This window comes from Colletotrichum tamarilloi, assembly GCF_030869305.1.
Source record: "Colletotrichum tamarilloi strain Tom-12 chromosome Unknown Scaffold_14.1, whole genome shotgun sequence".
NCBI classification, from domain to species: domain Eukaryota; kingdom Fungi; phylum Ascomycota; class Sordariomycetes; order Glomerellales; family Glomerellaceae; genus Colletotrichum; species Colletotrichum tamarilloi.
In genome coordinates, this window is record NW_026849397.1 from 63,802 (window position 1) to 78,422 (window position 14,621).

A 14,621-nucleotide genomic window follows, 5' to 3' on the forward strand; every position below is an offset into this window, starting at 1 on the left:
TCGCCCATCTAGCCAGGCAGGACCATCTGATCAATCGCCGCAACTTGGCCGATGGGTCAAGTTGAATGAATTAGGATATAGGAATATTTTAATCGCGTCATGGTAAGGCCTTAGACGTGGCATAGACTTAGATACCATTCTAAAGCTGCAGCATAAGCTGAGAAAGATTGCCGAAAAGAAAGGAACGCATGCCTGAGCCAGAATGAGGGGCGTGCATCAGTTAGATTTAATCTTCATTGCATGATTATTACCGCTTCCCGCATGCCTTCCTCTTCATCCATTATCTATGTTTCTTCGAGGTTTAGGTGGTTCATGATTTCGAAACTTGTAAGCCCCCTTGAACACACTGAACGACGCCCACCAACGCTCCAAGCACCAAAACCAGGATTGCCAACCAGAAAGTGCACCAAATGACCCTGTTCCGCCGGTCATACCACCATTGAGCCAGCGTACGAGGAGTGGCATCATCGTACGCCTGCTTGAGGACAATCAATCGGTTCCTCCAGAAGTTGAACCTCTCGATCCTTCGGGCTTCCGCGTGAAGTGTGCCGCTTGCGCCAAGTCTCCAATCAGCTGGAAGACACGGCTGTTTGGAAAGCAGCTTTTGAAGCCATGACGACCGACGACGTTTGGAACATCCCAAACCCCCAAATTCTGCCTCGGGGAATAGCAATTGCAACGTATCTTCAGTCTCCTTGAGAAATACCTGAGGGTAGAACGAACTAGTTTGGCATTGGCATCAATATGAATGTATCCATCAGTTATCTGCGAGGAGCTCCATTACTCGCCTTTGATGGCATCGAAGGAACGATACATGGTGGAATATCAAAACTCTCAAATCATTCTCGTCCTCTATCAGCAACAGGTGGTCGGCTAGATTGTCTGTTAGTTCAATCTTGATGCCCCCAATTGTGACTAGACTCCACGCATTGAAGCTCTTCGGGAAACGGATCCCTTCAATATTGAGATGAGGCAAATCCTCTAGGTGAGACCGTACGCAATCCTTCAAGGAACCAGAGCCCCAAAGAAGGTAATGGTCAAGAGATTCCTCCCCTTCAACAGGGCCGAATCGAAGCATGAGCAGGAGGCGAAGAGTGAGATTGATTGTGGTATCCACTGCTTTTTGATCTAATATTTGACGCTGATTAGATTTCAAATAAGCATCTATCTGGCCTCTTGTGATTGTGTCTGTCTTGAGGAGATATTGAATTAGAGAGCTGAGCTCTGTAAGACTGTTGAGAGTTATGTAATGGCCATTGAAATATCCCGCAATCAAGCCCCACTGACGATGGCAGTAGTTCTTGTACGCCGATGTACCACACGGACCTCTTGTGGGTGATCTGCCAAATTGAGCGTGAACGTCGGGTTTCGGAGGGCTCCAGAGGAGACTGACAAGCTTTTCTGCATCGGGTTCTCTTAATTCGATCATCGTAGCATAATGCAATCATAGAGGTCTACAACATGGATGAAGAAATGTTTCACGACTGTTGGGTTATCCCTACCTGATATTATAGTTAGGAGTCAGCAGCCAGTTCTTGGGCTTAAGGGAAACCTTCCACGCATTGGATGTCTGTGATTATTGGCGATGTGCGACCACTAATGCCTGGTAGCCGCGATTAGGATGTACAGTCCTTTTCTTTCATGAGAATTTCCTTCCCGCACAACTGTGCGGCATGCATGGTCATAGCCAGTGATTGTCCGCAGCCTCTCCGATTGGGCGAATGCAAAAATATTGGCGCCCACCATGCGAAACAAACTATTGAGTCTTACCGAAATCCATGATTCTGTGGACGCCGCCTGAGAGTAGCGCTATTCCGTCGACCAATGAAGTTTCAAGAGGCCATGAATATTGTTGCACTTTCCGCCTCACTTCTGAAGTAGGTAGGATTTGCCAGGCAAAGACTTGTTTGGTGTTTTTACACTTCCATTTCAGCCCTTTCATCCCATTGCTCTCGCATTTATTAATCATATCAAACGTTGAGCTAACAATTCAAGCATCGTCACCGAACGTCTCAGCATTCTCTCAAATTATGCCTCTCTTTCGACGGTCCAGATGGAGAGATCCAGAACACTCTTGCGGCAGGGTCATCGTTAACTCTGTGCTTACACGTAAGAAAGCTTGGTACGCTGAAGGACCTGCACTCAGAAAGTACCAAGATGACATTGAAGGCATCGTTCACGACGTGTTCAAGAGCATTGGACTTGATCGCCCAGAGGTCTACTTTCGTTTATACATGATTGGTTCAACAACAAGGAGCTCTGAGCCGACGATAATGGTCTGTTGCATGAACAACGCTATTAGATCTCGGGTCAAAGACGAACTGCGAGGTAGCCAAGCTCTTCAAGCTTTTTCGGAATTCCAAATCCACGGAATTCCACATCCTCTGGAACAGCGAACCCCAGCACAAGCACTAGCGAGAACAAGCTCTCCCAGCATTCTCCCAGAAAGCTCAAATACAGAGTTCCTGTATGACAACGATGTTTATTCTCACTCGGCTTCGCTGAAAATAGGACGAAGCCTACTGCGCTGCCGACATGCTGGAGAACTCGAATACTGGGCCACGGGTGGAATTTTCCTACTAGTCAACGGCAACCACTATCAGTTGACTTCGGAGCATGAGTGTGATAGTCCCTCCGCGGAAGGGAAGATCACATCACACTTCGACCTAGACACCGACACGCTTTCCGTAAATGGAAGCGACGATGAAGATTATGGCCAGTTGGATAATGAGGAGACGTTGCAATCCAACTTTGACATTCTGAGCCAAGGGAGCATCACACCTACATCTCGCTTTTCACGAAGCTCGATTTCACTTGCTCAATCCGCCGACTCTTACTGGGACGAAGAATCTGCGGGCGGTGAACTTGTCTTGAGTCACGACGATAGGGTTTCACGTCCCTTGAATGCTGATACCGCTTCTACCCCCGATAAGCTCAGTATCCCTCTTCATACCAACCACGCATCTCAGTTTCACAACACCTTAGATGGCCCGACTTATCCACAACCTCCAATCCGAATAGGCTTCATCGCCTTTCGGGCCAGTGAAGGCTCTCGTCATGAACTTGATTACGTCTTAGTTTCGACTCCTGCACCCATCGTGTCTGACTTCTCTAACAGAGTTGTTGTACCCCACGGATACGGATACAGATGTGTCAATGTTTGTGACGTGGCATCGGCCGGTCTTGAAACGAAGGAAGTCTTTCTGATAGGGGACGCCAATGTAGTCCGCAAAGGCTTCCTTGTACCTGGTACTACTCTGTTCCAGAACCCAAACTTCAACACAATTCAAAGGCTGCAGATTGTGCAGCTTTATGAGGGTGAATTCACTCAGGGTGACTCCGGTACAGCTGTCATAGACCAACAATCGGGTGTCTTCTACGGCCACGTCATTAGAGGATGCCCGGGTAGCGAAACAGGCTACATTGTTCCAGCCGCCGAAACCTTCCAAGATCTATCGTCTATGGGATTATTTCCTAAACTGAAATTCGAGAACATAAATGTTCAGAATCACAATCGACAGAATAACACACATCAGGCATTAGCACACGGCTTCAAGGCCAGAGTCACGATGAGAAATGCATCAACTCAGACAGAGTGGCGGCTACTGCCGACACCTCCGAAATCTAACATGAGCCGTGTTCCCATCAGTATAAGCCATTCACCCTCAGACTCCGTTATGCTGATGGAAGAGCTTGCCCGAGTGGGCGATGGCATTGATGATGATATCTGGGCCTCGTTTGTTGGCCCTTATCAAGAACGGTCCTCACACAAAACCAACTTCCTTCGTGATTTTTGTCGAGGAGCTACAGTCGAGAATTTGAGTCAAGTTAACTCCCCTAGTTTGAACATCTGGATGGATCAAAGGGGGTACAGGAAGCAAGACACTTCGCCTCGGCCAAAAGTTATGAGCGCCGACCACCTGCTTAGAGTGTTGAAGCACAAGGTGAGTGCTACTTTTGACTGTCACTATAGCTGAACAAATTCTCATCGATTTGTAGCGTTCGAATACTGGGCTGCGTGGCATGGACAACGAAAGGCGCCTGATGTATGATCCAATTATGCGATCCAACAATTTACGTTCATGGACTCACTATTTCAGTTATATAACAGATTTTGACCGTTGGGCGGCATTGGTGCTCGCTGCGACAAGTTTCCGGACAGAGCGGCGAGCTCTTAGAGATGGTATATTCAGGCATCTCACATTTCGTGCTCATTTTGATTTTGCCTCAGATGTGAGTTGGTGTATAACCCTCTTCGTTAAAGTACATGGTCTGATATTCTCAAGATGCAGCGAATGTCGTCTGCAAACTTTTGTTTGCAATTCCATCTGCCTTATTTTGCTTGGAGAAGGTCCATTGACATCATGCATGATCATCGAGATAGTGGCGTTTTGACGCCCCTTCGTCAGTGTATTAAGGTTTCCGGCCCCTCTTCTAGGAGTCAAGACCACCTGCAAGACGGGGACATTGGCTTCCTCTATCAAGCCCACGTATCATTCATCGTTCTTGGAAACGATGAGAAAAGTTGGAAAGTGTTCTCCTTCGCCGACGCGTTTTTCAATGACGAATCAAGCTGCGACGCACTGGCCGAGTACGCATCTGAAGATCCAGAAGATCCATACGATTGTCCATTGGACCCCATAACCCTCGGAAGAGCTACCTGCGATCGACCGTTATGGAATCCTCGACTATACTTCTTTCGTGTATTCAGTATTCGTCTACAGTCTATCGGGGAAGAATGGGCGAGCCTCACGCTCCACTTTGAGGGTCAAGTGAACAGACTGGCAAGTCCATGACACCTGCGTGAACAAACTTAGACTATCCACTAACAGTCTCCCCAGCTTGCTCTCAATAAAGAAAAGCGTGCAGGTTTTCGGACAGGAGATAGTGCAATCGACTTCGACTGGCCTCGTCGCACTTGTAGTATTCTCGCTCAATTATTCTCAACACTGTCTGCCACATTAGACGACGTGCGAAAATACGAGCAGGCACTTGAGCTTTGCTTAAAATCATCGGAAGCTAGCGATTCGATACATTACATGGATGCTGGGCTGGACTTGAAGACAACGTGTGACGGACTGAGCGATTGTCAACGCTCTCTAGGCGCCTTACGAGAGATACTGACTCTAGAACAAGACCATGTACGCATCGATCTGCCCAATCGTCGTAACGTTGTTGCCTTTGATTAACTCGTATATCTATAGGTTCAGGCAAACCGATCGCTTCATCTCGCACGTAATCAAAGTAAGGATTTGACCAGACTTTCTTGGGTTACTCTAGTAAGCTATTCCTCCTTCGTTCTCCTCCCGGTGTATCAATCTGACTCGTATCTAGGTGTCTCAACCATTGGTAACTGCTGCGGCCATATTTAGTTGTGGTGATATCGGACTTGCACTTCCTCGAATTTCTCCTCCAATTCTTTTCTTAGCCTTGCTGTTGTGCACCAGTGCAGCCATCGCAGCCATCGTTATCGCGGCTTCACGGAGAGCTTTAAGTAGTTCAGCCGAATCAGGGATTTCCCGGCCGCTTGTCGCCGACATGGGACCACAGAGAGACAGTGATGAAAACGATAATCGCCGTCATTCGCCTTTTTCCTTGCCGATTTTGGAGCTGCCTGCTCTTAGGCGCTCAGATATGTTGGCATTTGCTCCACGTCGCAAAGTTCAGTAGTCACGACCTCAGGCCCAGCAGAGACTTAATTGATTCACCAATAGCATAGTGCACTACCTGATTTAAGGAAGAGAAAGGATTCGGATGGTTCACGAGAAGTCAGGATACTCGGCCAATGACTGAACCCAACGCATTCACGGCTCAGGGAAATGTATACTTTGAAGTGATCACTAAAGTACTAGTAGCATCTACACGCACGGGACTTTAGACAACAACATCAGCATAAGTAACTTCCTTTTAGAGTCATGTCGATCTATGAAAACTCATGAATGTGTATGAACAACAGCTTACGTGTATTCCAATCACATTGATCCTAGCGACAAGGGTTTTGTTCGCCAGAGATTTCACAAGTTTGACCCTTTAAGCTGCACACTTGACAAGACAACCCGCAAATCAACTTCCCTCCCAGGCAAGGTGTGGTCCTCGCGTTTCCACGATTTCCTCATCAGTAATTGCAATATAGTCCCGTTGTTGGACTAAGAATTCCTTGATTCTTCCGACATCCGTCGGCTGGTCTCCTGCGTGGTCTTCTACCAGAGTCCTGAGGAATGCCTGGAGCCGCTCCTGCACCACCTCAACCCTGTACTTGGCCCATTGGTAGTAAAGCTCCGAGTGCTCAGAAATTGGTCGAATGGATGTGAGGACTGAGTCGTCCTTCGTACAAGGATTTCGGGGACGGAAAGATGTGATCATTGTGATACGCTCGGCACCACCGATGGCTGCGAGTGCTTGATGTTCGACATATCTGCCTTGAAGAATGACTGCAGATCCCTACTAGAAGTCAACACATCAAATAATCAAATCAGCTGCATATGAAAGGATTGCACATACCATCTGCGGGCCCCTGACCTTGAGAATTTCGCCCGTTCCCGTCTTGATAGCTGTCTCCCCACCTACCATGTTCGTCGCATCACTCATCATGACAACACACACGAAAGGAAAAGCATCGTAATGCCATTTTGTAACGGAGGTGTTGTCCCCAGCATTCATCTGGGTGTTTTCCTGGTCGCCGGTCTTGCTCTGTACGGAGATGTTGATGTTGCCAACTTCGTACTGGATGTTGGGGATGAGATCCACCCCAGCGACTTGGGAAATGACAGACAAAGTCTTCGGATCGTTCCAGGCTTGGTTCATGAACGGCGCGTACCTGCCTCCTATGTGAGCTCTGCGATAACTTTTGACTCGTCTAAATGGTGAATAACATACTTTGGGCAGTGGCCACGCAACTGACAGGGCGCGAACCTGGTGCTGTGAAGGCAGTTCTCCCAGACCTCGGTCGTGAAGATCTCTCGTCTCATGTACTGGATGGCCTCTTCAGTAAAGAGAGGGAACGGCTCCGAGCAGGCCACTTGAGAGATTCCAATATCCTCGGGCAGAGAAACATCTTTGAGAGACAACTTCTTGGGATCGTTGACGAATGCAAGATGCTTGTCCGGGTTGAATGTTTCGGGTTTGGCTGGGGTAGCTGGATTCAGGTTGTCCTTGATGATGGGCGTGAAGCTGAGCTTTGCCAAAGGGGATGGAGTTGCGAACGCGATATCAGCCATAGCTGTGTTTACAGTTGATGGGTCGGGGTTTATGAGTTCTCGTAAGTAGAGTAATTATGGCAACACAAATGTTTCGATATGTCTTGATAGCTACGATATTCTCTTCTCACCATAACGAAGGCCTCTTGATATAATTAAGAACTCAGAGGTGTGATGCACAGCTCATGTTTCACAGGCACAACGTTAGCACAGCCATCGCCGACGGTGTGTGTGCCACCTCGAGTTTGTTGGGCATCAGGCCGCCTGACAGTACCTCCGAGCCAAAAAAGATTGTCGATATCTCATCCAGGGCCAAGCAATGCATGCGTTCACACGTGCCTCGTTTCATTGTTGTGATTCTAATCTTTTCGAGTAAGAAATTCCGCGATATCTGACATGCAACCATCTCGGCTTCTCATCATTGAGTGTGATGTTCACAAGGAAGCCGATCCGAGATCGCACCCGATCCCTGTCACTCGCGCCCCCGCTTGCGGTCATTAGTCCCGAGACCTGCTTGTCCCTCCGAACCCCGCACCGAAGACGCGCTTGGGTGTCCGGCTCTCATTTCAGTTTCCCTATCAAGACAGTATGTGGGACGTGGCACCGATGAACGACTACCGGTGTCATGAGACGATAAAGATGAATCCTGTCAACTACCTGGGCGAAATGCCGCGAATAGGAGATCGCTCCATCTTACACAGGTCCTTGAGCATCAATCGTTATCACCTCGCGCATCGACTTCCTGTCTGATATTCCCTCACAATGTCTTCCTTCGCATCCTCTTTGAAAGACCCTAGCCTCTTTGTCGAGAAGTCGTACATCAACGGTCAATGGACGTCGTCAGATTCTGGTAAAACCTTTCAGGTCACCAACCCGGCAACAGAGGAGCTCATCGGGACATGTCCTGAGTCAACCATCGGCGACCTCAACAATGCCATTGATGCCGCAGCCAAGGCATTCACTGAATGGAAAGCATTATCCGGCCGTCAACGAAGCCGTATCATCGGGCGCATCTTCGACCTCTTAGTTGACAACCAAGCAGATCTCGGCAAGATCATCACCGCCGAGAATGGCAAAGCAAAAGCGGATGCCGAGGGCGAGGTGATGTTTGGAGCAAGCTTCTTCGAGTGGTACGGCGAAGAGGCCGCTCGGATCTACGGAGACGTCATTCCCCACAGCAACCCGACTTACAGGACCCGGGTCATCAAAGAACCTGTCGGCGTCTGTGGCTTGATCGTGCCTTGGAATTTTCCTCTAGCGATGGGCGCTCGCAAGGTGTCAGCAGCTCTTGCAGCTGGGTGCACCGTTGTCATGAAGTCTGATGGACTTACACCGTTCTCTTCAAACGCGCTAGCTGTGCTTTGCGAGAGGGCTGGCGTACCTCCTGGAGTCTTCAACGTTGTCACTGCACTAGAAAACACACCTCATCTTGGGCTTGCTCTATGTGAGTCAGACGTCGTGAGGAAGATATCTTTCACGGGCTCGACAAGAGTTGGCAAGTTGTTGATGCAGCAGTCAAGCAACACCCTTAAGAAATTGAGCCTTGAGCTAGGAGGCAATGCGCCCTTCATCGTGTTTGATGATGCAGACATGGACATCGCAATTTCCAGCGTTCTTGTATCCAAGTTCAAGGTCACTGGCCAAACGTGCGTGTGCGCCAATCGGATTTTCGTGCAGGAGGGCATTTATGACAGGTTTAGTCAGAGGCTGGTGGAGGAAGTCAGAAAGTTCCGAGTTGGCAACGGCACAGACGCGTCGGTCACCCACGGACCCTTGACCAACGGCGTTGGCAAGGTTGAGGAGCATATCAAGGACGCCGTCGCCAAGAACGCAAAGATCTTGCTAGGCGGCAACCGATTACCATCAGCCGGCAAGAATTTTTATGAGCTCACCATCCTCGGAGACGTCGACGACTCGATGAAAGTGACACAAGAAGAGACGTTTAGTCCTCTTGCGGCTCTAACGAAGTTTTCAACTGAAAAGGAGGTCATTGAGAGGGCTAACAAGTCTGAAGTCGGACTGGCATCATATGTCATCACGAACGACCTAGCCAGGTCAACCCGAGTATCAGAGCTCCTAGAGTTCGGTATGGTTGCCATCAACACTGGTGTCATCTCAGATGCTTCTGCGCCGTAAGTAACCGTGATTCGAATCATCTATACATGAAATCTAACACTTGCTAGGTTTGGAGGTGTCAAACATTCTGGCTTTGGCCGGGAAGGCAGCAAATATGGACTCGAGGACTACTTGACGATCAAGATGATCGTGACCGGCGGCATTAGCACGCGTCTATAGTAGGATGTGACAAGTTGAGTGTGAGTTTGACTGTCAAATGGACTGCACGCTGAGAGTCAACATGAAAGAAAGCCAAAGATTTTGACGTGGTTACAATGCCACTCATGACCATCCGGTCACATTCTCAATTTTGTGTATCGCTAGAATAAATTTTCAATCCGCTTTTATGCTCGTTCCATCGCAGTCCCTCAAACAAGGTGCAGGGTTCCGTTGTTGTTTCCTATCCTCTCATCCAAGTTGACAGAGCTGCGCACCCACTGGCCGTTGCGGGACAGCTCGGCCTCGAGGACCTGGCCGCCCTGAACCAGACGGGCATCGCGCGCCGAGGCGCCGAAGTTGCCGCCGGAGTTTCCACCGCGGCCGGGGATCTGAAGGACCTGACCGGGCCAGATCTGGTCCGGGTTGGGGATGTTGTTGTGTCTCGCAATCTCCTCGAATCCCACGTTGAATCTCGCGGCAATGTTGCGGAGAGTGTCGCCCTGCTGGACGGTCACGGAAGAGTCACCGCCACCGCCACCGCCAGAGGACCAACGGAAGCTGCCGTGGTCGTTCTCGAGAATTCTGTTCAAGCTGATGGTGCTGCTCTGCCACTCGCCATCACGGCGTTTGCAGGAGGCATGGAGGTTGTACTCTCCGTGGGCGTCGAGACGAATGTCTCTAGATGAGCCGGTGAAGCCACCGCCGTAGTTTCCACTGCGAGGCTTGTCGTCACCATGGCGATCGTCGTGGTGGCCGTGGTGATGGTCCTTGGGAGGAGAGTGAGGGCGATCGTGGTCATGCTTTTGGTCGTGCTCGTGCTTCTTCTCCTCGTCCCGCTTGTCCTTCCAGTCGGACACACCATCTTGTAGCTTGTGTCCGGCGAAAGCTCCCGCAACAGCACCAATGAAAGTGCTGGTCTTACTGTGGCCGAAGTTACCGCCAACCTTGTGACCGCCGAAAGCGCCGGCGGCACCACCAGCGAGAGCACCGGTCAGGCCACGCTCGCCATCCTCGCCCTCCGGGCCGTTGGATCCCGGCGGGCCGTCATTGCGGTAGCCCTGGTTGCCGTAGTTGCCCTGGTTCTGGTAGGGAGGGGGTCCCGATTGGTGTTGAGATTGGCCGTAGCCTCCTTGCTGTTGTCCGTATCCTTCTTGGCCGTATCCATGTTGCGTGCCAAACTGCTGCTGACCTTGCTGACCTTGGCCATAGTATGAGCCGGCCTCACCAGAAGGAGGACGGTCTTGTTGGTAGCCGCCCTGGTGATGACCTCCCTGCTGCTGGAAGCCTCCTCCTTGCTGGTAGCCACCTTGCTGGTATCCACCCTGCTGGTGTCCACCGTTATTGCCGTAGTAACTCATGATGATTGGTTTTGTTACAAAAAATACAATTCGAACTTGGGTATTATGTTGATGATCAGAGATGTCTCAGAGTCAGATGCTACGAGATCGAGAGCTAAGATGCGGGGAAGCGAAGGTTATATAAACTTCCTTGAGCCTCCAATAATGGATCAACGAAGCTTGTGATACATGTACGGATCTCCGTACCTAAGAATATTTACACCGCCGCCATGGTGGGGTGAGGCTTATGAAAGTCCCGACTCAGAATGTCCGCGCGTATCCTCTCTGTCGATCCAATCGGGAACACCGCGTCAAGGTTCACGGCCCACCGCGCAGACACAGCCCCGGGAGTCGGCACGGCTCTTGGTATGTAAACGAACACGTTAAAGTCTGGGCACTCTCGGGCCCTTGCCACGTAGCTTGTTCTGATGTTTCTAAAAGCTTCTGAACCAGGCCAAACAGACCCAGAGGGATGCACAATGGGACCATCAGGAGCCAAACGAGGCCCGCCACAAAGCCCCTGATTGTCTGTCAGGGCCCCCTTAACAGCGCCACGATGAGCTCTTTGCCCTGCATCTCAAGATGATAGGACCCTGCTGCCGCCCCGGGACCCCTTCCCCGCACAGTGGCTGGAGAGCAATGGCGTCAGAGGTTTTGAAAGGTATTATCCGATGTTGTTTACGTAGGGACCAGCCGAAGCAGTGGCAATTAGAAGCCACCGCAGTCATCGGCATGCAGTGCTCGGTACAATGCTTGCCTGTGAGGTATTCGCATTCAACAATTACCAAGAGCGCAGTGTAGCTATGAACGATTCAATCGTGCGAGTGCGAGTCCGATTTCCGGACCTTAACACCTCGGAATTGTGTCAAGAACAGCGTTGCAGCCCGATATGTACACAGTACTGTATTCATAAACAAAAGGTTGTAAACTAAACCCGAGGACTCCGGGACGCCCGACTGAGTTTCATGTCGACCCTCACCAATTGCGCTAGGCGTCTGCGGAGCCCGACCTCATTCTCGTTACCCGCCATCGCCGCCTCGTGTTCGTCGACTGCCGGGCGGATCCAAACCAGATCGGCGTGCTCGGGCCTGACGAACTGAGTGCGCTTGAGTATCTTCCAGCCGCAGAACAGACAGATCGCGAGAAAGCCCATGGTGTAATTACTGAAGAAGATGCCACTATCCCACCGGCCCCGCAAGAAGATGGCATACCCATAGAAGATCTCCACCGCCATAAGCCAGACCAAAGCAACCCAAGTGCCGTAAGGCTGGAGATATCCGCGGTAGGGGAGATCGGATCTGTTGAAGTTCTGGGCTTTCAAAGCTCGGTAGAAGAAGAGATAGTTGATGCAAATGACGATGTAGGTCACCAGAGTCCCGCCAGTGATGAGATTTGTGAGCCTTTGAAGGTCAACTCATATTAGTGCATCCAGCACGTTGTCATTAGAACAGGCCGCAGTGAAGATGGATCATCAACTTACCAAGTCAAAACCTTCACGGAGCCACTGCCCAACTTTAGAAATGAGAGACAAGCAAAGGCGAGTGCAACAAACAGGCAGTAGATGGGAACACCTTGCTTGGTGCATTTTGTAAGAAACCTCGGAGCGTGGCCATTCAATGCTAACCCATAAAGACTGCGAGAAGAGCAGTATACGTAGGCGTTGCCGGCCGAATAGATACTCGTCAACAGTAGAGCGTTGACTAAATGAGGTAGCACCCCAACGTTCATGTTCTTCATGGCAATGACGAAAGGTGAGGCGGCTCCGGTGCCCGTCTCGCCCGAGCTCAGGACACTCAGGAGCGTCGGATCGTTGGCCGGCAAGATAATGCCAACACACAACGCGCCGCCAATGAAAAAGAGCCCGAATCGCCAGTACACGGATTTGAAGGCTGCTTTCATGGTTGATCGCGGCCGCTGCGCTTCGCCAGCAACGGTGGCCAGGTATTCAGGGCCGACAATGGTGAAAGCGGCTTGCCATAGTGCGGCGAGAAACCCATGGAAGCGGCCCAAGTCGCTATCGTCAATGTACTCAACAAAAGGACCCTGTTCTTTAAGTAAGCGATATACGATACAACATCGACAGGCGTGAAGGAGGTCATGGTGTCATACAGGCTTGGACCAATTACGGAATCCGTATGCATCACGCTGCGGATTACCTCCAACCATAGTGATGAAGGTGAAGAAGAACAGTATTCCAATGAGGAGAAGTTTACCCCCTGCGAGCCAAAACTCTGTTTCACCAAAGTACTTGACCATGAGTGCATTGCAAAGGCTGACCGGGGGCAGTTTAGTACTAGGATATCCTTCGAGTCCAACTGACAAGATAGTACATACGCGTAGAGCACAATGCAAACGGTAATAACCGCAGCTGAAGGGATGTCATCTCTCCAAAAGGTCAAGACCATGTCCAAAGCGGTGATCTCAAACGGTATGAGAAGCGCTTCGAACAGGAAGAAGTTCCACCCGATCATGAAACCCCAAGCATCATCAACCCAGGCACTGGCGTGATGAATAAATGCAGCGCTTATGGGCATGAAGACGGTCATCTCCGCAAGTGAGTTGTTGACTTGGGCAATAACCAAGGCGTGGAGCACGAATGCAATGAGTAGACTTGCCGCTCCTCGCATGAGCCCGTACCCGATACTCACAAATAGGGCAGTCCCAATAGAGCCACCGATAGCTACGAATTGGACTTGTCGGGGAGTAAGATGTCGTTGCAAATGTTCGGGAGTGTGTAATATTTCCCCATTGACAACTTCAGTCTTGTCACTGGTTTTGGAATTCATCTTTGTGACCGAGGCCTTTGGCTCTGAGGTGATTGACGGGGAGCTCATATTGCCCAGCAAAGCAGAGTTGACACAATGCTGATGATGATGGAATAAATTCTGAGATACTTCGGATCTAGAGATGTCTGGAGCAGGTTTGAAAAAGATATGTGAAGTTTGAATGGCAGACGTCTTGGATTAGGGGGCTCCTGAACTTAAGAATACCAGGAAACCTTAGTGTGGGCCATCGAATGTCACTGAGAACAAGGAAGAGATTCAGGACGACCTATCAATAGTTGCCCATTACAACCTACCCCGGATTGGTCCCATCGTTTCGGACACGCAATGCTCGGACGCTAGGCATGGTCTCGGGCATGGGTTCAAGGTAATATGCCTGGTTCACCGAGGACTCCACAGTATTCTTATCCGCCTCTCTAACCCCACGAGAAGGCACGTGGATTACTCTAGTACCTTATGTTTCCTTCAACACTCTGACTTGTAGTTGCGATCAGTATGGATTCCCGTCTCGGAACTTGTTTGATGGCAGCTTCTCGCGCACTGAATCCCCAAGTTGAAGATGAGCAACCTTCGGCATCGAGCTCCTCCGCCAGAATCTACCGAGAAAGGATTTGCTAGCCTTGTGTGGGGTAAGGAGCTGAGGATAGACAGAGACGCAGAAACCATCAGGTTCAGCTTTAAACGACGATCGCCTTGTGGAAAGTCCCCATTCGGAAGATCTAGCCGGGAGGTGTGGGAATTGGCTAGTCTCGGGTGACATGGGTCGGGTATTCCGTTGCTGACAACGACCAACAGATCCGGTATTATCAACCTCGAATGCAGATGATAGGTACTCGGCGTCTCGGATACTAATGAAAGTCGATGGCTTTAATGGACTCTCTGATAACAGATTCGTGACGTTATGCTTCGGGGTCCACACCGGATGTGGAAGTGTTATCACTTCGATGCCGAGGCGTATAGCTCACCATAAGGCAAATGGCACAAATACAAGGAGTCTTGACCGATTGTTCTACTCATCGACTGCCTTCTCA

General features: G+C 50.2%; 6 protein-coding genes across 6 annotated transcripts; 2 read left to right on the plus strand and 4 right to left on the minus strand.

Annotated features, from left to right (window-relative positions):
• Window positions 1–310: 310 nt before the first annotated feature.
• On the minus strand, window positions 311–1,429 carry CTAM01_05416 (uncharacterized protein; the record flags this gene model as incomplete). The annotated part of the gene is made up of 3 exons (XM_060521446.1): window positions 311–565; window positions 707–722; window positions 789–1,429. 3 exons carry the CDS (start codon window positions 1,427–1,429, stop codon window positions 311–313), a joined length of 912 nt encoding a protein of 303 aa, XP_060383660.1.
• Window positions 1,430–2,273: 844 nt separating this feature from the next.
• CTAM01_05417 (uncharacterized protein) lies at window positions 2,274–3,928 on the plus strand (the record flags this gene model as incomplete). Its single annotated transcript, XM_060521447.1, has 2 exons — window positions 2,274–3,740; window positions 3,842–3,928. 2 exons carry the CDS (start codon window positions 2,274–2,276, stop codon window positions 3,926–3,928), a joined length of 1,554 nt encoding a protein of 517 aa, XP_060383661.1.
• Window positions 3,929–6,063: 2,135 nt separating this feature from the next.
• On the minus strand, window positions 6,064–7,217 carry CTAM01_05418 (uncharacterized protein; the record flags this gene model as incomplete). The annotated part of the gene is made up of 3 exons (XM_060521448.1): window positions 6,064–6,441; window positions 6,502–6,817; window positions 6,877–7,217. 3 exons carry the CDS (start codon window positions 7,215–7,217, stop codon window positions 6,064–6,066), a joined length of 1,035 nt encoding a protein of 344 aa, XP_060383662.1.
• A 741-nt stretch (window positions 7,218–7,958) lies between these two features.
• Window positions 7,959–9,491, plus strand: CTAM01_05419 (NAD-dependent aldehyde dehydrogenase; the record flags this gene model as incomplete). The annotated part of the gene is made up of 2 exons (XM_060521449.1): window positions 7,959–9,328; window positions 9,380–9,491. 2 exons carry the CDS (start codon window positions 7,959–7,961, stop codon window positions 9,489–9,491), a joined length of 1,482 nt encoding a protein of 493 aa, XP_060383663.1.
• A 188-nt stretch (window positions 9,492–9,679) lies between these two features.
• CTAM01_05420 (CVNH domain-containing protein) lies at window positions 9,680–10,828 on the minus strand (the record flags this gene model as incomplete). Its single annotated transcript, XM_060521450.1, has 1 exon — window positions 9,680–10,828. The coding sequence occupies one exon, from the start codon at window positions 10,826–10,828 to the stop codon at window positions 9,680–9,682; it is 1,149 nt and encodes a 382-aa protein (XP_060383664.1).
• A 907-nt stretch (window positions 10,829–11,735) lies between these two features.
• On the minus strand, window positions 11,736–13,641 carry CTAM01_05421 (general amino acid permease AGP2; the record flags this gene model as incomplete). The annotated part of the gene is made up of 4 exons (XM_060521451.1): window positions 11,736–12,207; window positions 12,288–12,850; window positions 12,917–13,079; window positions 13,142–13,641. 4 exons carry the CDS (start codon window positions 13,639–13,641, stop codon window positions 11,736–11,738), a joined length of 1,698 nt encoding a protein of 565 aa, XP_060383665.1.
• Window positions 13,642–14,621: the final 980 nt, after the last annotated feature.